Source organism: Monopterus albus, unplaced genomic scaffold, assembly GCF_001952655.1.
Source record: "Monopterus albus unplaced genomic scaffold, M_albus_1.0 scaffold64.1, whole genome shotgun sequence".
NCBI classification, from domain to species: Eukaryota; Metazoa; Chordata; class Actinopteri; order Synbranchiformes; family Synbranchidae; genus Monopterus; species Monopterus albus.
The window spans coordinates 1,377,644-1,399,951 of NW_018127944.1; the positions used below are offsets into that span (position 1 = coordinate 1,377,644).

Genomic DNA, 22,308 nt, shown 5'->3' on the forward strand with positions numbered 1-22,308 from the left:
CTGAAGAATCCGCAGCAGCTGGGAGCTGTTTGCAGGCCCAGATGAGTTCGGGAGCAGCAGCAGCAGCAGCAGCGGGAGGATGAGGACCACACATCAGGAGAGAGGCTGTGTGTTTCTATCTGACCTAGTGTGTGTGTGGCTGATTATGATGCCAAGAAAACAATGTGTTCAGACTCCTTGGAGGTTTGTCCCACACTGTGTGGAGTGTCAATCCAAATATGCAGAGAGAGCAGAGAAACACACACACAGAGAAGTAATGAAGCCTAACACATATTTCCCTTTTAAGGTGGAAGCAGTTTGTGTGCAAGTGTGTGGTTGCACGTGGAGAGTGTTTGCCTTTGCAAGCTGGGGAGTCTCCCTCAAGCACGGAGCAGTGCTCAGCTGCTCCATTAGAATTTGTTAACTCTCTCTCACACGCACACACAGTTTATAGTCTGTTCAGCAGAGTTAAGTAACGTTTTGTTTGCTTGCTTTCTAAGAAGATACATTTGAATCTCTCGCTCGGTCTGGTTGTAATTACTCTGGGAAGCCGAAGCCAAAGTTTGATGGCAGGAGCCAAAGAAATGTGTGTCAAGAATACATCAGAACAGACATTATGAAAAACAGACACACACAAACACGTGGGATGATCACAGGCAAGTATTTATATTTTCTGTGACTGACATCGCATCTGAGCTGTCCTGATGAGAAAGGGTGAGAATTACTTTTTAATTATTGTTCAGCCAAATCTGAGTATGAGCGCACACAAACGCTCACAGTTGAAGACATTGAGATGGAAATTTCTCCTCTCTCTCCTCCTGATTTTAGAAAGTAAAAGAGACATCTGATGACTGGTCAGCCTCCTCCCCAGCTTTTGTCCTGGGAAACACACACACAAATGCAGACCTATGAAAAGAGTGAGCAAGCCATGCATCAGCGCTCTCACCCTCCACACCCACACAGCAGCAACAATAGGTCTCTCGGACTCGCTACTCGCTCTTTGTCTGCAGCCTTTTCAGTACAACTCAATAAATCGCACTGACAGGTTTCCAAACTCGCAGGATCAGATTATTCAAATGAACTCTTGTATTGTTACAGGGAAAGAAGATGATAAGCTTTGTTTGGGCCTTGTGATGCTTCTCGCTCCTGTTTTGTCTTCTTTCAACATCTGTCAAACTGTGTTTTACACCGTTTGAGCATCTTGAACGTAACTGCATCTCGGCACAGCAGGGTGGGCTTGGCATTAGAGAGAGATGGGTTTATAATCAAAATGTCAAGGGTTTGATCTCAGCTGTGGTCAGACAGCATCTGTCTCTTTTGCTATATTTAACAGTTTCCTCAAATTTCACCATTTCTTAACCCACATTTTAAATCTTGCGCTGGTCGGATTGTCTGCCCAGTTAACAACTAACATGCCAACATTGTAAGTGTTGTTGTTGTTATGCTGTATCTTGAATCCCCACCACCAAAATGTCATTATAATTAAACTTTACTGACAATTTAAACAAAAATTTAGATATGTAAAAGTGTATGTTGTTTATCAGAGTGGGGAGGGAAGACTAGAGAAACCACAGCCTCACATCTGTTCTGACAAAGTACATAACTCGTCCAAGATGAACCAATTTGAAGCAGGGCAGAGAAGCAACTCGTCCCATCTTTGCCACCTTTTAGCAATTACAAAAACATGTAACTGTGAATTCCTGGAGGGCCTTACCCAAAATTTCTATGATCTAAGAATACACCAGAAATGGAAAAACTAAAGACATATTTGTTTCGGTATGAACATGACACAACTTGGCAGAGCGAGTCAGAGTCATGGTCTTGAATGACCTGACTTGAGACTCCGTACATAATAACATGAGACTTGGTCTCAAATTAAAACTTCAAACTGTCTTTCACCAACAGAAGCGCCGTACTGGACCAGACCTGACCGGATGGACAAGAAGCTTCTGGCTGTTCCTGCTGCCAACACTGTCAAGTTCCGCTGTGCCGCAGCTGGAAACCCGACGCCAACCATCCACTGGCTGAAGAACGGCAAGGAATTCAAGGGAGAGCAGCGGATGGGAGGCATCAAGGTAACAGGAATTATCTTCAAATATGTTAACATTTTAGGGTCACAGGAGGGGGGCAGGGTTTTAAATTTGGACTGCAGCTCCAAAAGATCTGTCTGTAGGCGATGATGCAGGCATCTTAGTCCCTGGTTAGTCCAGGCAGTGGAGCTGCTGTGTGCCCAGGGGCAGAGCAGTGTGAGTGCTGTGATGTTCCCTGGTGTGAATTTGTATAACTGGAAGAGCTTGATGAATCTTCTCACAGTAAATAAAGGTCAGAAAACATGCCTCAGGGCCTGGCAGGATTCAGACCACTCTTAGCCTCTGCTGACTGAAATAAATTTAGCAGGTCAAACTGCTGTTCTGACATCAGAGTGGTACACGGGTACATGCATGCTCGCGTGATAGCACGGTGCTGACAGTAACGTGCTGCGGCAAACAGCTGTTGTTCTCAGTTTTGTCATCAGTTTCACTCTAAACACTGGGCTCTCGTGTGGAATGCCACTGTTTAAAGTAACAGGGCTTGGTTTACTTTTGTGTTGCTTTAAAGGCCTTGAGCTGTAGATTAAAAGACAAACTCTGCGTGGTAAGAACATCGGAATTCAAACAGTCAAAATGTGTGTTTTGCTTCAAAATAAACTTAATGACATAAAAAATCAAAAATGATGCCTGGGGATGTAAATTCTTCCAGGGCCGCTCTGTCCTATGTCTTTCTGTCTCCCTCGCCATTCTCACGCTGCCTAAATCAAGTTATGATGAAGGGATTTAACCAACTTTCAGAAATTGTCTTTTTTGATGCTGAGCTGTTGTGTTGGGCTCACTGCTACATTCTAAGTATTCTTAGGCAACTTAACTTTTTATGATTTGAACCATAAAATATAGGAATCTATTTATAAGAAAATGTGACCTGCACGCTGAAAGTTTGGGGGAAATTTTAAAAACATCTGTTCACAGTTTAAGGTCATTCCATGAAGCTCTTCGTGTTGCTCCTTAGTCCTGAGAACAACAGTTTTTTGGTTTCTTTTCTTAAGCTTTTCTTTCATTTTAAAGTGTATACTTCAGCTACAACAGACATTTCCCTTCCTGTTAGCCTAAAGTGTGTGTATTTTGAAAGCCAGCTGTGCAGCTTTTGCTAGCTTTTACAAGGGCCACTGCAGCCTTAAATCACATTTAAATGCTAATTCTTAGTGTAACAGTAGCAAAAGTGAAAACAAATTAGTCATTAAGAGTTGCTACTGACTCAGTAAAGTTTCTTACTGAACAATATTTACCTAAAATTTGCTCACATTAGCAAAACATTTGCCACCTTAGGCTTCTGGTCATACAGACCACATAAAGCTGTAGCAGGAAAACCACTGAGTGTACTGAAATGAGTCAGATATTATGAATTGCACTGTTTATTTATAAGGGGGGAAATTAGACATTGCTTCTGCAAAAGTGATTTACCAGCACAGTAGCTTGTAATTTCATGCCATGATGCATAAATATAACAGAAACAATGGGATCTGTAATAAGGTCAGTAAAGTAGAAAGGAGGCAAAAGAGGCCTTTAAAACACTTTATGTAATCTGACTGTCAACATGGAAATTGCATTTTCTAACTCCAGCACAGTAAACATGTGTTAGGCTGGTGGCGAGGCAGTGAGAGACACTTTCTCCCCGGTGGAGGTTTGGCATTTAAAGGGTTATATGTAATGGGATCCTGCAGCTATTAACAGTTTACAGAGATCTCCAACATCTGCTCCCAACAGACCAACAGCAGTTGTCTCCCTCCCTCTATCCCCACTTTCTCTCTCTCACACACACACACACACACACACACACACACACACACACACACCAATTCATACACACCTGTCACCAGCCCTCAGGACGCTCCAACATGGACTGCAGTGGCTATCAGGCAGCACATTTACAATGCTGACAACACCTTAAGATTTGCTGATGATAGTTTGTATGTGCATTGTTTGCAGCAGAGTCATCCCACACTGACCAGTCACTTAGATTTTTACTCCATCTGTTTATCAAATCTCCCTCATCTTCCTCTAAATCCCAGAGTGCCTTTGTCACCAGCGGTGACTTCAGGAGTGTGGTGACTGGGGCCATATTAAGATCTTAATGCCAACTGGATCGGTGTAATTTCCTCTGGGTAGACTGAACCTCTGCCGTTAAGTTCCCTCTGCAGTAGTAGTCATTTTACACGTTTTCCTAAGGGATTTTAAATGTATAATTAGAGAGTGATAAGAATAGCTGCCTCTCCATAGTAAGCCTTTGCAGAGTATGTGAGGTCCTGGCCTTGTACTATGTTGTGTCAGTGTGATCTTTGACACTGTAAGTTGTCAACAAGCCACCAAAGCAAATTCCTGTGCATTTTCTGCTCTGAATAGCTCAGTGGGTCAGGTTTGGCATTGCTGTGGGTTTAGTCCACACTGTGGCCGCTCATGCTGCTGTAAGGTATTTAGAAAAAGTGCTCAGTCAAACAGATGATGTTTTATTTGTGCTGTGTCTTTACATAAAATACCACGTGGCTCCTTTCAGTCTCTAAGCTCGATGAATTCCCATTAACCAAACTGTGCCACCGCAGCAAGTGATGCAAATGGAAACGCACCACTACCACATCCCAGTGTCTTGATCACATGTATCAGTTTAATCAGATGGAGCCGGTAGCTCATTATTAAGACATCCCTCTGTGTCTTTATCGCGGTGTCATCCCATGCTCCTCCTCTCCCTCCCTCTTGTTTCAGAGTTGTTTTAAAATCCATCATTGGCTTTAAGGGAAGTGAACAGAGAGGTCACCCTCTATAGGAGCAGAGCACTGGGGGACAGACAAGCCTGTGACCCGGCTGGGGGTTCAGGGGTAACTGCTTCACCCTGCCCTAATGTTAGAACTGCTTCACACTACAAAAAAAAAAAAAGTCCATCCAATCATTTTCTCATTTTTGCTCTAAAAGATGTTTGCACTGACAATCTGTCCCTGAGGTCCTTCATATGGTTCCTGCTACAAGATCGTCCCTGTTTCTGCAGTGCAGAGATCACCTGTCAATCAAACCCTTTGTCTCTTTTGTCTCTATTGTCTTTGTGCATTCAGCAGCGGATGGTGCTCATGATATGTTTAGTAAAATCAGGGCCCTGTGGAAGCTGCTGAAAACATACAATTGATCGTTTGATTTTTAGTTTCAAACAGCAAAAAGTGAGACTTTGCACCCCAGTGTTGGTCACTTCATTTAATTATGATGTTTCACTCGATAGACCATCATCAGCACCTGCACTACACACACAAAGTCACTCAAAAGAGTTGACCAATCAGTGGACATTTAAAATCCTTTGTGGGATTTGTTCAGACCAGCAAGCTCGTCCAGTTGCAAACAAACACAGTGCACCACAAATAACAAAGGCCAAGAAGGATATACATCGTGCAATGGAAAACATATGTTGTTAGTGACGTACTGATTGTAACATTATGGAGGAAAGTATATATCACCTTAGGAAATGAAAGCGCAAATATCTGTAAAGAACATAAGTCAAGAAGAATTAAAAAAGGAAAATCAAAGTTAACCGTGGCTGAGGATTGAATTGTTGCTGTGTAGGCAGAACTGCAGCAGCGACACATTTTGTGCAGTGCCTTCAGTCTGTCTGTGTCACAGCCCTCGTCACCCCACTTCGCATCTGGCTGTGATGAGTTCATCCAGCGGGGTTGGGGGTAGACGGGTACCCTGAGCCCTGACAGCCTGACAGTTGCCTTCTAAAGACTCTATTGCCCTGACAGGGTCCTCGAGGCGAAGCCGTCTTCCTCCTGCATCCATATTGAAATGACAAGATTATTTGTGATTTGGCAGCTGGTTCATTTCAGTTGAATGAAATGTCAGATTTTTAAGGTGTGCGATGGGATGATTTTGTCATGTGTCTCTTAAAGCTAGGTGTGTGTATGGGACTGTAACTCGCTAATGCTGATCAGCACAGTGGAGTCCTCCCCAGGCAGCTCTGCCTATCAGCCAGTGTGTCATTTACTCTAAGTGCCTTCAAATCCACAGGCATGTGAGAGAAGGTTTCTGGCTGTGCAGGCCATTAAGGTCCATTATCTGCCTACAAAAATACCTCCTGTCTTCACACTGCAGTGGTTGAAAGTGGCCTTTTTGGGGATGCACCATGTTCTCCTATGTTCCCCTGAAACATCCATTTTAACTGACAGTTCTGGTGTAAAGTCACATCTTTGTCCTGAAGTATGACGAGATCTGCCGGGTCTCATCGGGTGCTCTTCCCAAGAAATCAGACAAAAGCTTGCAGGTGCTTTAAGGCAGATTGGTTCACGTGTCCCTAACGGTGGAGCTGAGCAAAGCATTGCACTTTTTTAAAAGTGAATATGAGATTAAATGACAGTGTTGAGTCATCCTGGAAAAGTTATAAAGGTTCTCTAGATTTACACTGTAATCACGGATAAATGTGCTTTATCAAGCATTTTTTAAAATAAAGTCAGGGTAGAGTTAATGTCAGTCTGGAAGGAGAATCTGTTTTGTCTGGCCACAGATACAGAACATTATACTCCATATGTTTTACTTGACTTTGTCAAGGATATGTTGTGTAAGTGAACTTCTTGTAAGGGAGTCATGTTTCCTACAAATTGTATTTGTGGGTCACACTTCATTTAAGAGCTGCTGAATGTAATGTAATGTAATGTATTTCTGGGGATGATGCAGATTACCTCAGCAAGGAAATGTTACTGTTGACTCTGTGATTATGCTGCATGCCTACAGTTGCTCACTAACATCTTCTCACACTGGAGGTTGTTCAAACATTCATATCTGTCTTACAAACACTTTGTAAGTGTAATGAATTACAACACAGAGAACTACATTGATGAAAGTAAATGAAATGGTAAATAAGATGTGGGGCTCACTTGTAAAGTGAGAAATAAATTTCCAGCAGGGCGACGTGCTGGAACATTGTGTGCTGTTCAGTCTCCTCCTTTAAGGACGGACAGGACCTAAAGGTTAAAGTTCATCTTTCTATTGAGCCATCGACAGAGGTGGGGAGAGGGAGGTGTGTCAGAGTGGGCCTGAGGCCTCGGCAACTAAAGCCAGTGCCGTTGTATGCCGCCACATATGGCGAAGGGGATTTTATTGTGTTCATGCTAAACGGCAGCAGCACATGTGAAACAAAGGTTGATAATGTTATCATTGTGTTTCACAGCACCCAGGTCGCTCAGCGCTTAACTGATTTTTTCAATCCCTGTTTTGACAGGTTTCCAAGACAGGGCTTTTACTTTTTAAGACTTTAATCACTTTGAACCCTTGTTTTTCCAGTCGGGATTTTAACACAGCCCAGACTGTGAGTCTCTTTTGGCCACATAAGGATTTCTACACTTCATTTTTGAACTCTTTTTAATTTTAAACCTGCTGCAGTCATTGCTCTTCTCCCCCTGCCGTGTTACCCAAATACACCACGAATAGCAAAAGGCAGATTTTCCTGTTTATTTGGTTTTCTTATCCATTTTTTTCTCCCTTGAACTCTCATACTTCCAATTTTACAGTCTTCGCTATGTTGATGCAGTAGCGTGCAGGGCCAAACTCGGTCAGTAGACCCACAGACTTTGCCAGCTTTAATAGAAAAGCCCTCAGGGTCACTTCTATCTGTTTCCACCTTCTCTGTGGGTCAAATTAGATGGTGTCACAGATCCAGGCCACTGGTCCGCTCTGACACAGCCATAAATTCTGGTAACTGGCCCTGCTGGTTCTGACAGGGCTATTTTGTGAGGTAAAGATGGAGGGTTTGGACTATAAAGGAAGTTTCCTGTGTTTTCTCAGGCAACTGCTACACTGCAAAAAATGTCTTTATCTTTATGAGTCCTTTAAGCTGACAGTCAAATCCTGGCTTCTTGTTTTGTTAAATTAATAATGCTGATCATTTTATTTGTTTCAAGGTATTTCATGACCAAGATGCTGAATTTAATACAAGTCCCAAGGTGCTCCTCTGTTGTCCTTCCTTCATGCAAAGATTCTAAATGTTAGTGTCTCCTTCAAAAGCACACTTTTTGCAGTGTAAATCTCTCTATCCATTCCCATGGCTTGTGTCCTTCTGTAGGTCCATGATCAAAACCCTAAAACCTTTAAAGCCTCATATGACTCTATTGTAAGCTCCTTAATAATTTAATTCTGTTTGGAATCTGGCATGATTGGAATGAATGGGATTACCACGTCTGGGGACTAATGTTTTAGGGTCAACAGGGGTTAGCGGTATAACATGGTAATAAAAACAAGTGGCATAAATGAAGAAAATAGTTTAATATACCAATGGAAAGACAGAAGTAATAAGGTAGAAAAACCAAAGGTGTCACTGTTCCCAGAAGTGACAGTTATGGGAAAATGGCTAGTTAATTTTGTTCAAATACAGAGTAACAGTAACACAGTTAGACTCAAAAGCCAGTTAATGTCAATTACTTTAACTTATATTAGCCACGATAAGCTATAAGGCCTTAGCAGCAAAAATTCCTGAGTGTTTACAGCTAAACAAGGGTGTGTTTTATTGCTTATTAATTATTTGTAAATGTAAAGCATCACCAAAACTACTTATTACTTAGTATTAAGTACTTGAGAAAAGTTTTTTCTTTTCTTCTGTTCAAACTGCCAGTACAATAAAACCTGTGGTGAAATAATCAAAATCTGTCTGCATAGATACAAAATGTGAGAGTTCTCCAGTTACGGGATGTTCTTGCTGTTGTCTTAAGACAAAGGTTGATGCCTCTTTACAGACTGGGTTAAAAATCCATGTTTATCAAACTGAAACTAGACTAGATGTAATATTTTTACCCAAGTGTCTCAAACTAAATGCTAAATCAGAGTGTGTGCAGTAACTACGGCTGTCAGATAAATGTAGTTTAGTAAAAAGTACAGCGTTTGTTTCTAAAATAGAAGTAGATGAGGAGAAGCTAGTAAGGACTTTTGACAGCAGTATGTCAAAAGAGGTACAGAACTTAAGTAAATGTACTTTCCTTGCTTGTTCTGAAATTAGGTCTTTTTATAAAATTGCCCATAATTCCGATCACAGACTCTTTTTGTTTCTGTTGGTGGTCTGGCCTCCACAGAGCATCGACTTCAGCTCAGATTTTACCACCTTTTAGCTTCCCTCCTCATGGTTTTCCCCCCTCCTCAGGCTCGGTGTCTGCAGCACAAGGCGTCACTCATCTGCTCATGAGAGCAGCCATTGACTTCAGTTTGACTCCCCTGCTCTGAGAGGGGTAGACGGGGTGGAGCCAACCACCATGAAAAACCATTTGCCAGCACTGAGCAGGCTGCCTGGGCTATGTTACCATGCAACTGCAGTATGCACACACAGGCATAATATTTACACTGTTACATTATTTTCCACATGCGCCTCCAAGAGAAAGAGTCAAGGACTGTATACTGTAAGACAGAGAGGGAAGAAAGAGGAGAGGAGAATGTGAGCCTCAACCTACAGTACAAATATGTACATTCTGTGAATGGCTGGCCGGATACCTAAACGCGTGGGGTTAAACGTTTGTGAAAACACCAAGTCGTCTCTGGGTCGGCACATTTTCCTACACAGGTGAGGTTAAGTGTTCCACAGTGAAAAGCCTCCTTGTTGACATCACTCGCTCCTGCCGTTAGTAATTCTGACCTCCCTCCTAGGAGTTCACTCTGCGCTCATCTCGCAGCAGTAAGCACAGCGACGTCTGCAGCACATGTTTCCACTTAAGCTGCAGAGGTCATCTCTCTTGGCCCGTGGAGACTCTGCCTGTCGATGCGTAGCAGGTTCTCTGTTCGCGCCTCGCTCGCGTTGCCTCTGAGCAGCTTCTGAACCTGTCAAGTTAGTATCTGTCTGCTGCTGCCGTCCAACCACACCTGGTTTGAATTACTACATTAAATTTACCCTTCGACTCTCCAGGAGTGGATTGCTTTTGACTGGCATAGTGGAACCAATTTCAGAGGTGCAAAAAGAATCCTGAGAGAGAAGAAAATGCTTTTAAGAGACTTGACAGTCCTCCACCTTACAGTATGAAAATAATCCAACATGAAATGTTCTTTATATCATTATTTTATTAGTTTGGGACTTTGTGGCGTGCTGTTCACGATCCAAAGTTTGCACCAGACATCTCAACAGGCTGCTGTCATCACAGCTTTATGGGCACACAGAGCTGTTTCCATCACCTGTCCAGTGATTTTCTACTGATCACATCTGCTCTGCCTCAAGCAGTGTGCAATCAATAACAGAAGCTTTAAGTTCTATGAAAATTATATGTTTGTTCAAAAGGGTGCACTTCAGTAAACATGCTCTGCACGCAGCACGCTCTGGCTAATGTTTTATACGGGAGGATACCAAAGGAAAGAAGTTTGCTTCACAGAACGCTCACTCACCTCATTTATACAAATAGAAGGAACACTTATTAGTAAGCAGGGATGGGGCTGATGAGTTTATTTTTACACCTCACATGGAATTTTTCATACATCTTGGACAGTTTCCTCATCTTTAATTTAGACTTTTCTGCTATTCAGAACAGATTATATATACAGTCCTCAGAGACAAACTTGTAATTTTGGTCTATATAAAGAAGTGTGTCATCACAAATGGGACTATACTCACTGGGTGCTTTGTTACTTGTATGTCAGGCCTGTAACTACAACACCAAACTCCCTCAGAGATTTCTTGAAATAGGCTCCTCACTAATTTAGGCATCTTGTAATGACGTACAGTTTACTGACTATTGGATCCCTTCCTTCTCCCCTCCCTCCACACTATCCCCTCCTCAGCTGAGACACCAGCAGTGGAGTCTGGTGATGGAGAGTGCTGTGCCATCAGACCGGGGAAACTACACCTGCGTGGTTCAGAATAACTACGGCACCATCACCCACACCTACCAGCTGGATGTGCTAGGTAAACAATGCAGAAACATTTACTTTCACTGCTGTTGCTGTGTAAACAACGAATAAATTATCATGCACAAGTAGTTAAAAAAACTCACAAGAGCTGTTGATAGAAAACTACCTTAGGTCTACATTTCCTGCAGCACATCATTCCCATGCAGGAGCTGTGCTGATGACTCCATGCTCTCATTCTCAGAGCGCTCCCCTCACAGACCCATCCTCCAAGCGGGCCTGCCAGCCAACCAGACGGTGGTGGTGGGCAGCGACGTGGAGTTTCACTGCAAGGTCTACAGCGACGCCCAGCCACACATCCAATGGCTGAAACACATGGAGGTCAACGGCAGCCGCTACAGCCCCGATGGCGCTCCATATGTCAACGTCCTGAAGGTGGGTGTAAATGGTAGATGGTCTTATTTGTAAACCGCTTTTCTATGCGTTGTAGCATTCCCAAGCACACATTCACACACCGGTGCAACTAGGGGTTCAGTGTCTTGCCCCAGGACACGTCAACAGTTTGCCTGGACTTCAGCTGATGATAATTATCTCTCCTAAAAGTCTTGTGTTATGAGTTCTTACAGTAGGTGTATCTGTGGGACCCACAGGCTCTTTTTAATGCTGCATGTAATTGAAAAGCTCAACCCTCAAGCGCTACACCTTCACTACAGGAAGGAAAGCCTCGCCTGCACTATTCTACATACTGTATTATATAGAAATAGATACTTGTCACCCTAATGATATCACTAGAAATCGCAGTAGCTCTTTGTAATACTGAGGCAAATCTGATCATTTATCATGGTACACAGTAGGTCATATATTTCCAGCCATATTACAGTGAGTCAGATGGAAGTTTTCCTTGCTGGATCATAAAATCCATCTTTGTCTTGTGTTGCTGGAAAAAGGAACTTTACTACCATTACTATTTTCATTCTGGTCCATGTTGGTTTTGCCTTCAGCAATAGTTTCGTGAATGAGAAAACATGAGTTGATCTGATCCATAGCCCTGATAATACATCTGAAATGTACTTATTGGATTTTCACAAAGATAACAGACAAGGACAGACATCTGTCAAGCTTCTATTCAACTTTAAGAGATAAGAAAAGAAGCAGAAAAAAGAAAATGCCACAAAAACAAACTACTCAAAACAAATGAAATAATAACACCCTGACAAAATAAGCGTCACATTTTAATCATTTTGAGGCCATGCCTTTTTTTTACAAGATGCTAATCTTTGGTCAAACTCTAATTTGTGACTTGCTACTGAATGGCCACATGTGTTTACTTATTCTGGACTGAAACGTTTCAATTATACATCAAATAGTATGCAAGACTGTGAAAGAGTGGCTACCTGACTTGCATCTCCAGGTATTCAGTTCAAACTGCTTAGATGCCCGTGTTTTCCCCTTTTTGTTTGTCTGGTTACTCTGAAGCTGCATCTTCTTGCTCTTTAAAAAGCTATTCTCAGTCACAGTGCCCTGTACGTAAAATAAAGGTTAGGTAAATGCAGTGAGGATGGTGTCAGATAGTTTTAGGAGGCATTGCTCCCCTTGGCCATCTTGTTGCCTCCCCAGGCAGGGTTAGTGTTCAAGAATAGAGCAGAAAGCGTTCCTTGCCAAGTGAGGACAACACCCTAAACCCACTGTGAGGCGTGGGGTGAAGAGAGGTAGACTCCCTTCAAACAAACCAAGAAAGCCTTTTGCTTTCTCATTTGGCCTCCTCATTTTTCTTTTTTTCTCCTTCTAGAGAGTGAGGGAATAAAACAAACATCTGGTTTGGACTAAGTTAACTGCTGTGGTGGCGGCAATGCAGGGAGAGAGACAGGCTCTGTTAACCGCCGCTGCCGTCAGATGTGCTGCGTCGCGTGGTTTGAGGAGGAGGAGAAAGGGAAGAGGCACCCAAAAAAGCCATGGAAAAAATGAGTGGAGGCGCACAAGGAAGGGCAAAGGCAGCAGGGAGAGAGAGAGAGTGTGTGACAGAGTGGTGGGTAAAGATGAAGGGTGAGAGACTTGGAGAATGAGAGGGGGGTGAGAAAGGCAGGGAGGCCGGAAAGAACGAGAAAGAAAGAAATAAGAGACAAGAAAATGGAGAGCTACAGAAAGAGTGACAGGAGAGAAAAAGATGCTCTTTTCAGAGTCTGTAACACTGCTGGCCTCATCTTCTTCTTGAAATGATGCATTCTGGGCTTTCAAATTTCACTCAGCAGTGTCCTGAAAAATAATCATATCAAGAAAGAAGAGTGTTCTCAGGCTCTCACTTCTGCATACTGATGGATCAGTTTGCAGTTGAAGCCTTAATTAAGAACCTCTGATTTCCCCAGTTTCTCACGGGCAGATCTTCACACAATTTCTGATCATTTTTTAATCTCTTATTATATTAAAATTATAGTATAGGAAAAAGTAATACTCTAGTTATTTTCACAACAATGAAACCCTCCCATGGGCGGGAGGTAGCACGGACAGAGACAGGAAGAGACTTACCAAGTTGGTTAAGAGAGCTGGCTGTGTCCTGGGTCGCCCTCTGGATTCCATCGAAGATCACGGATAGGAGGATGTTGGTAAAGCTAACATCCATCGTGAATAATTACTCCCATCCCCTGCATCATATTGTGGAGGCTCTGAGGAGCTCTTTTAGTATAAGACTGTTACATCCCCAGTGCAGGAAGGAGCGCTATCGTAGGTCGTTTCTCCCCACAGCTATTAGACTGTATAATGCATCATTGTAGTGATATCTAAGGTGTAGTTACAAGGGGACTGTGTGACAGTCAACTGAAGTGTTAGACTTGGATATAGTTGATTTGTTTTCCATAGAACCTTGTGGTGTGTGTTTTTGCTGTTGTTTGGTTGCTTGTTTTTTCCTTGTTGCTGTTGGGGCACAGGAATTTCCCCATTGTGGGATTAATAAAGTTTTATCTTATTTTATTTTATAAAACACTGTGAGATGAGAACCTTCATAATGTCAGTGAATAGTTTGAAATATTGAGAGTTAAATGAGAAGATTCACAGCCCCCTCATATCTATAGCGTAAACATGAAGCTACAGCCTGTGAGGTTAGCACTAACACCGGACAAACAGCCTGAAGGTGACAGAATACAGCTCATAAAATGCAATGCTGAATTATTCTTTTATTATTTTCACATTAACATGATTTGATTACCGTAACTGAAACCACCGTTAAATATGGATGGGACAATATATCGAAATAAAATATATTGCAATACAAAAATGTTACAAATGCTCTGTCTAGCGGTGTATACATTATATAACGTGTCTACACCAGCGACTTCATATCTTTTGTAAATAAGACAGCCTAACAGAACATAAATCAGTATATCTGGTTATTCTTTACTTAATCAAACCAGTGTTAAAAAAGTGAAAAAAGAAGTTTTCATCCTGAAGCCTTCACGTGCACTCTATGGTTCTACAGTCGCTCTGACTTACTAAGAATACCAATGCAACTTTTACAGAAATATGACTCAATGCCTGACTCAGACATGATACCAGTATGGAAAACTGCACGTCTAAAAATTTGACCTAAACAGAGAATAGACAGAGTAGAAAGAAAAAGGAGTAAGATAGAGAGATGAAGGCGGGAGAAGCAGACAGGAAAAGAAAGAAAGAGGAGGAGAAAGACAGGCCAACAGAAAAACAGAGAAAGACGAGGAAAGCAAGCCTGTCAGCCCAGACTGTGGCTCCACGCTCTATTTTCAACTACCACATAATTGAAACAGTATTTACTGAGATCTCTGTGTCTCTCTCCCTCTCTCTCTCTCTCTCTCTCTCTCTGGCCCCACCACAGTTCATTCAGACTCTCTGCGAGATCTCATGTGTGATGTTAAATACAGCTGAGGGCAGGAGGAGGGGGTCATGCGTTTTTGAGAATTGCTCTTTTGATGCTTGGAAAAGGAGTTAATGATGAGCACCTCACCCTGACGTATGGGGGAGAGGGAGGCATCTGGAGCCGAGCCCTGGATGTTCATTAAGCAACTGTAAAACATGATCGGTTTTCTCCTTTATGTGCTTTGCCTGTTTAATTATTCAGCTACAGTTTCTCTGCTGGAGAGCCTGTCACAAGCAGGGTGTGTGTGTGTGTGTGTGTGTGTGAGCACATTTGATCGAGAGTTAGGGTGTGTTTTTATATAGAGCATGCACACTTTGGGAAGATTGACATACCCTGCTGCCTTTAATCTGCACTATAAAAATGAAATGTGAGTAAAGTTGCAGTTCCCCACTTGCTTACATCATACTTGTGTGTCTGTTTTTCAGATTTGTGTGTATTTTCTATATATGTGTTGTAGGAATTTGCTGTTAGGGCCTAAATGTTCCTCTCAATTTTCCCTTTACAGAGCATTGTCAGTAATCTCACTGAGGCCCACAGTAAGTTGAAACTGTCCAACGTGACAGAGAAAGATGCTGGGAAGTATCGGTGCCGTGCCTCAAACTTTGTAGGCAAGTCGGAAATCACTTTCTGGCTTAACGTACACAAAGCAGGTAAATTCTGAGCCCCATGCGGCAGCCACCTTTATCACATTAGATCCTCTGCTGTGTCTCCTCTTCTCTACGAGGCTCCTCTTGGTTGCTGGTGTCACTGGCTTACTTGCTTGCTAATAAGATAATAACAGACTTCATACACGCACACGGTCACACACACGTTCTTCTTTTGGGTTCCGAGCTTCAGAGCTCACATTCTGTTGCCTAGTAGCTATCGTGTATTTTAACGTCCAGTGCCACTTTGTCTTCCTTCCCGATCAATAACAAACATCTCACCTTTAATTACAGTGATGACTTCAAAAGCCTCACGCTCACTATCCCACAAACCACCTTTACACACACACATATATAGAAAAACCCACATAAACCCCCCAAATCACCTGCGCACACACACCAATATTGATTTCCCTGGGAGTGCATTCTCCAGTTGTATTAATGTGATTTTATATGAAGGCGTGGAGCATGACTCTGATTCATGACTGGATGTCACTGTTCATTACTGAGGCCTGGGGAACTAGAGACCCCAACCCTGCCCCACTACCAGGCCACATCAGGCACTGGCCACAAACCATTAGTTAAAGAGCAAAGGGCACAGCTGCAGTGATGCTCTATTTTTATGTAATTTCAGTCTTATTTATAACAAACTGGTGAATGTTGTAATATTGCCAAATATAAAGCTTGTGTTTGTATGTTGGTTCAGCTGAAACAAGAGGAAAATGTGTAGCAGCTCTCTAGTTTTATTTTCTATTTGTGAATTGATAATCAGCAAAGAGTAGTAAAGTGATTTTGAATTCATTCAGAAAAGCAGTGGGCCCAGAATAGTTCCTTAAGGCACCCCCAGAAGGAAAAGTTCAAAACATACAACGAGCTCTTTGTCAAATGTACAGCCAATAAACACCTGAGGATAACATTTCGGTCCCGCCCACAAGGTGCCACAATTTCTTGTGCTTTGGTATTAAAACCTCACACTGGTTCAGTTTAATCTCACAGGTTCTATTGCAAGTGACAGAAAATTGTCTATTGGTCAAAAATACTTGCATAAATCTCCATCTTAATAAGCAATTTCTTTGTCTGTTGCTTAGCATAAAAACAAGTTTAACAATCTGGAATATTTCAGCCTGTTTCTAATATAAATCACATTCTAGAAACCAGTTCCAGACGCATTAAGGTACATTACTGCAATGTGAGAGAAGAAAAATGACTTAAGGAAACTTCTGATAAATGGTAGCAAAATTACTACACCGGCACATTTTAATTATGACTTTAAGAACTTTGAGACAGACAAATGTTACTTAAGGAGATTTTTGCAGTTCAGACTGTTTTGGGTTTCCTGTGGCCTTAAGTCGAACCAGCAAGCTTCTTTCTTGCAGCATGGTGAAGGTGCTGAATGGGTGTTTCCAGGTGCTGGTGGTGGAGATGTCAGCCGAAGAAAATGTCTCTGCTGGCTTCTTTAAATCTTCAGTCCTATCCTTTCCTCCATGGTGTACTTGGTGTTTCCTCTAAGAGGCTTTGGGTTCATGATATCGCCTGTCTCTCTCTTTCTCTTCTCCCTCTCTCGTCCTTCACAGACGGCTGGTATTAACACTACAGATAAGGAGCTAGAGGTTCTCTTCTTGACCAATGTGTCTTTTGAGGATGCGGGCGAGTACACTTGTCTGGCAGGAAACTCTATTGGCTATAATTACCATTCTGCTTGGCTGACGGTGCTTCCAGGTATATTCCTCTCCTCTGTGCTCTGGGCTCACTTTTCTAAAACCTCAGATTTCATGTTTTGCTCAGTAGCAAAACCTTAAATGTTCATGTTCAAACCTAATTAGAATCTGTTACTGTAGATTACTTGTTAACACAGCTTAACTGGACAAACATGCAATTCAGCCTGCATTGAGAGACATTTTAATCTGAGCAGATAATCTGTTTAAAATGTCATTTCTATGTTCATGGTTCATCACAATAATCACCTTCTACTGGAGCAATTACCTGCAGCAGGATAAAACTACAAGCTAATTACTTTGCCATCTCATATCAGAAAATTAATGAATACGTTTCACTGCACAAAAGCTAGTTTATATTTTGGTTTATAGATGTTATTCAGGAGAAAACTCCTTCAGAATCAAAATCAGTGTGTGCAAAACCTGCTACTGAGCAAAGCAAGATTTCTGCATAATCATTAAAGAAAACTATTTTTTGCAAAGTTGTGTGTGAATTCAAAGATATTTTGACTTCCCATTTTTCTGACCTCCTCCTCCCAAAGCTGTGAGCCCAGGAAAGGAAGACTACTATGCTGACATCCTCATCTATGTGACCGGCTGCGTGCTCTTCATCCTCGCCGTGGTCATCGGCGTCCTCTGCCGCATGAAGATGACCGCACAGAAGACGCTACCAACGCCACCTGTGCAAAAGCTCTCAAAGTTTCCCCTCAAGAGACAGGTAACAGAAAGTAGATACAAGATTTGTATATAGGTTTTCCCTCCTTTTCTCTCTTCCTGTCTGTTTAGTTTAGCTTGTAGCATATGAACAATGTTGGTCAACCCTGATGTAGGTTATGTAGTTCTATGTCTCAAAAGGTTTGTAGGAAACCTGTTAGAAAACACACACCGACAATCCCTGAGGAGCTGAAATCTTAACTATTCAGTAGGTTTGTAATTCAACAACATTTCCTCAAGCGTGGTGGCTTTCCTCGGCTGCTCTAAGAACACAACAGGATTAACAGGATCCCTACAAATCCTGACAACCTTTGAATTTCCAGAGGTGAGGAAGACATACTGTATAAAGTTGGGAAAAATTATAAACTCTCTTGAAAAGTTAAGACATATCAAGAACATCTTTAGTAAATTCATTGCATTAGATGGTGTTCTAAGTGGTTTCTTCTTAAAAGCAAACCAGAATGCAGCAAACTTTAGATTATTCTGAAAAACAGCCCCAACAGGAGTAACATTATCAACTCAGGAAGGAACTCTGTACTGGTTATGGAGAGTCCTGGATAAATAGTGCACTTTGTCTGCATCAGTGCCACAGTGAGAACCTGCAGTGGGTCATTGTACGTTTCTCTGTCTTCTTCGCTGTCCTGCTGTTTTGCAGACGTACAGTGGACACTCGAAAGCAAACTGGTCACAAGAGTTCACATTTATCTTGGAGCAGATTCAGCTCAGGGATATTTATGTCCTACTGCAACTGTCAGTGTTAGTTTTAGATTTCACTCTCTGTGTAACGCACACTCACCCCTCAACTGTTCAGAGAGAAACAAAGTGGAGCAGCTGCATCGCCTGCACTCAGCAGATCTCCTCACATCGTTCTCTCTCAGGGTCCCATTTAAGACAAGATTCAGTCAAATCCAAAGTTCAAACTGAGTACACACCAAGACAAGACAAACCAAGACCTATACTAGGCAGGAACCTGAAAGGAATGTGGATTAAAGGAATAGTTTGGCATTTTGGAAAATACTCATATTTACTTAAGAAGATTGGTCCTACTCTAATGTCTGTGTCTAATTTAAAGCTGGAGCCCACAGCTAGTTATCTTAGATTAACATAAAGACCTGAAACTGAGGGAAACAACTAACCTGAAGACCAGCCCAGAGTCCTGCACCTTCCCTTATCCGGTCTTTGCTTTGCCCTCACCTTCGACCTCTCCTCTGCTCCACCTCACACTCCTCAAAACATTTCAGTCTGAGCCCCTGAGCCGTCAGAGGACTGTCTGGGCGGTGCGCTGTGGTTTGTCTATGTTGGTAAATTGCGGTAATCCAGAAACCGATGTTGATACTTGTGATTTCACTTTGGGCTAGTTCTTTAATCAGAATTCACTTCTGGTAAAATAGATGCATGATTTTTGAAACCAAAGTCAAGATGTAGCTGGAAAATACTGTATTTTTTAGTTCTTGTAACATAAAGACAGTCAGTCATAAAGACATCTTTCATGTTTTGAAAGATGCTGCGATGGTAGCCTCTAAAGCGTTTCTATTTCTGCTACCTTCATATACTCTTATAAGGCAGTGCGAGGACAGGTCTTATTGCATTTCTCTGTAATCTTCGCTCGTTTTTTAAAGCTAATCTCCTGGTTCTCTCCTTTCTTTTCATAACTTTAAGTAAATCTCTCATAAACCTCCTGGCATGTTCTCTCAGATATTACCTTTCATGCCTCTGAAATTGTGGCTGGAGCAGTTTTCTTTTTTTTTAATAGCTGTTTTTCTCATTTTGCCTCAGTTGAGGGGGGAAGCCTGGTAAGTGGACATGTTTGTTGTAGGACCCACCTGAAGGGGCTGAGCTGGCAGACTCTGACACAAACAGATTCATCATAAAGCTGGGCCCGAGCCATCAGCTTCCCCCAGCAGTCAGATAAATGGTGGGAGGATGTCGAGCCTGTGGGCTCGGCAGCAGCGCGGCCGATCTGGAAATGGAGCTCGCTGATGGATCGAGACGTCCATCCCACCTTGCCACTCGTCTACCTCTACATCCTCCTTCATTTGTCTTTGCTGCCGTGTGCTTCCCCCAGTGCTCAGCTTGTAAAAGTCAGAAGTCAGGCCTGTTTTCCAGGGAAACTCTGAGCTGCTCAACAAGCTCTGAGATGTGTGATGTCTGCAGTCTGTCACTACCAAATTCAGTGTTATTCAGTCATTTAATTAGACCTTAAATGTTGTTCTTTTACATTAAAGAGTTCAAACCAGGGTTAACTGATGGCGTTTTGAATTTGAGAAGTGACGTTTTTCAGTGAATATTCTGAGAAGTCATTTCTGTAAAAGCCACATTTAAATATGTACAAGAAAATATTTCTTTTAATATTATTTGCGGCTTTAGTTGCTGGCTTTTTGGCCTTGTCTTTGACATAAAAAAGCAGTTGTACTTATTCAATAGATAAGCAAGAAAAAAATTCAGCAACCAACGACATGAGATGGGAGATCGTACAATACATGCCTTGATATAAACTCAATAAAATCTTGAATTATGACTTAAATCAGTTAGATTTCACTCTCACATGTGAATATTTTAGTTTTCTTCAACTAATAAAACTTTACAGTTAAAAATGTGATTCAAACAAAGCTCAAGATAAAAGCTATGGCGATGGATGCTTTGTTAAAATATTTTCTATTGGGTCAAATATCAAAGTTTGTCTTTCTCTCTTCCTCTGTCTCCATGTTGAAACACACCCTTTCACCCTCTTCGGAGACTATAACAGTTTGTTTTTGCACCCAAGCAGGTGTCCTTGGATTCCAACTCCTCCATGAACTCCAACACCCCACTGGTCAGGATCGCCCGCCTGTCATCCAGCGACGGACCCATGCTGGCCAACGTCTCCGAGCTGGAACTACCACCCGATCCCAAATGGGAGTTTCCTCGGACACGGTAAGGGAAAGCAAACTGCACCTACACATTCAACTGTGATGTTTAATGCCTGCATGCTTTGGCTTTTTTCATGCTGCCAAGCAACATATTTCAGAATTGACAGATACTGCTCTGTTGTCCTTGTAATGTGAAAACATGAGTTGTCAATACATCAAGGTCACTAAGACACCTTCCTCTGCATTTAATTTACCGGGCAACCAAATTAGTCACATTTAAAACTGTAACTCACAGAGAAATTTAAAAGCTGTCTCCCAGCAACAACCCTAGCTCTGAAATGGTTTTGTTTTTGTTCCAGGCTAACTCTGGGTAAACCTCTGGGCGAGGGCTGCTTCGGGCAGGTGGTGATGGCCGAGGCGGTCGGCATCGACAAGGAGAAGCCCAACAAGCCTCTCACTGTTGCAGTGAAAATGCTGAAAGGTTAGCGGTTGTTGTGGCGGTGACAGCCACAGTTTCTCTGCAAGGAAATCAGCAGCGTTCTTGCTCCATTTTTCTCTCTGTACATAATAATTCGTTTGGTTTGTCTGGTCTCAAGTCTCCCACATGTTCAAACTGCAATTTTTGTTCTCTCCGGTTTTATCTGCATTTGTGTCCTTTGCCACTTGCTCTTTACTACAGTTAAGTACCTCATCAGGCGTTTGTTTTGTTTGTCTCAGATGACGCCACAGATAAAGATTTGTCAGACCTGGTATCAGAGATGGAGATGATGAAGATGATTGGAAAACACAAAAACATTATCAACCTGCTGGGAGCTTGTACTCAGGACGGTGAGGCCACAGTGCTTTGTAGAAAAGAGAGTGAAGTCATAACAAAGCAAGTGCTGATGATGACCCTGTGTTGTGTTCAGGTCCTCTGTATGTTCTGGTAGAATACGCCTCCAAAGGCAACCTGAGGGAGTACCTGCGGGCACGGCGGCCACCCAGCATGGACTACTCCTTTGACACCTGTAAAATCCCAGACGAGCAGCTCACCTTTAAAGACCTGGTGTCCTGCGCCTACCAGGTCGCCCGTGGCATGGAGTACCTCGCCTCGCAGAAGGTCAGTCAGTGTGACACTGTGTTGGTGATGGTCTGGGTTGTTCGAGCTGTTGTGTGAATGTATTTTTGTGCTTGGATCTCCAATTAAGTTCTGATGTAAAGAGATGTTTGGTCAGTATTTGTACTTCTCTCCTCCTCAGTGTATCCACAGAGACCTGGCAGCCAGAAATGTCCTTGTGACGGAGGACAACGTTATGAAGATCGCCGACTTCGGCCTAGCCAGAGACGTGCACAATATAGACTACTACAAAAAGACCACGAATGTGAGTGTCAGTCAGTCATCAGTGTTCTTAATGAGAAAAGAATGTGTGGCTGATCATTTTAGACTTTATGAAGCGACGCTCCTGAACAGTATCCAATGATGATACAGCTACTATGACAGGGTTTAGATACTTATGACCTTACAAACAACATTAGTCATATGGATTTGAACAATCCAGAAGCAGCAGTTCAGAAAACTGTATTCAGGACCAGGAAAGGAAGCATTCAAGCTTTGTGAAGTCACAATAACCAAAGTATCAGCATGAAATGAATGAATTGCCTTTGAATTTG

The 22,308-nt window shown here is 42.4% G+C and overlaps 1 protein-coding gene across 5 annotated transcripts in view; it reads left to right on the forward strand.

Annotated features, from left to right (window-relative positions):
• fgfr3 (fibroblast growth factor receptor 3) overlaps positions 1-22,308 on the forward strand; it is a 64,095-nt gene that overhangs the window by 34,683 nt on the left and 7,104 nt on the right. Inside the window, exons 5-14 of one of the 5 annotated variants that reach the window (XM_020604112.1) lie at positions 1,885-2,054; positions 10,788-10,911; positions 11,098-11,288; positions 15,242-15,386; positions 17,638-17,819; positions 20,577-20,722; positions 21,018-21,139; positions 21,376-21,486; positions 21,567-21,757; positions 21,897-22,019. In XM_020604112.1, coding sequence (XP_020459768.1) covers positions 1,885-2,054; positions 10,788-10,911; positions 11,098-11,288; positions 15,242-15,386; positions 17,638-17,819; positions 20,577-20,722; positions 21,018-21,139; positions 21,376-21,486; positions 21,567-21,757; positions 21,897-22,019 — 1,505 coding nt within the window. Of the gene's footprint in view, positions 1-1,884; positions 2,055-10,787; positions 10,912-11,097; positions 11,289-15,241; positions 15,387-16,954; positions 17,100-17,637; positions 17,820-20,573; positions 20,723-21,017; positions 21,140-21,375; positions 21,487-21,566; positions 21,758-21,896; positions 22,020-22,308 lie in introns of all 5 variants that reach the window. The other 4 variants (XM_020604114.1, XM_020604111.1, XM_020604116.1 and 1 more) reach the window with 4 other exon arrangements.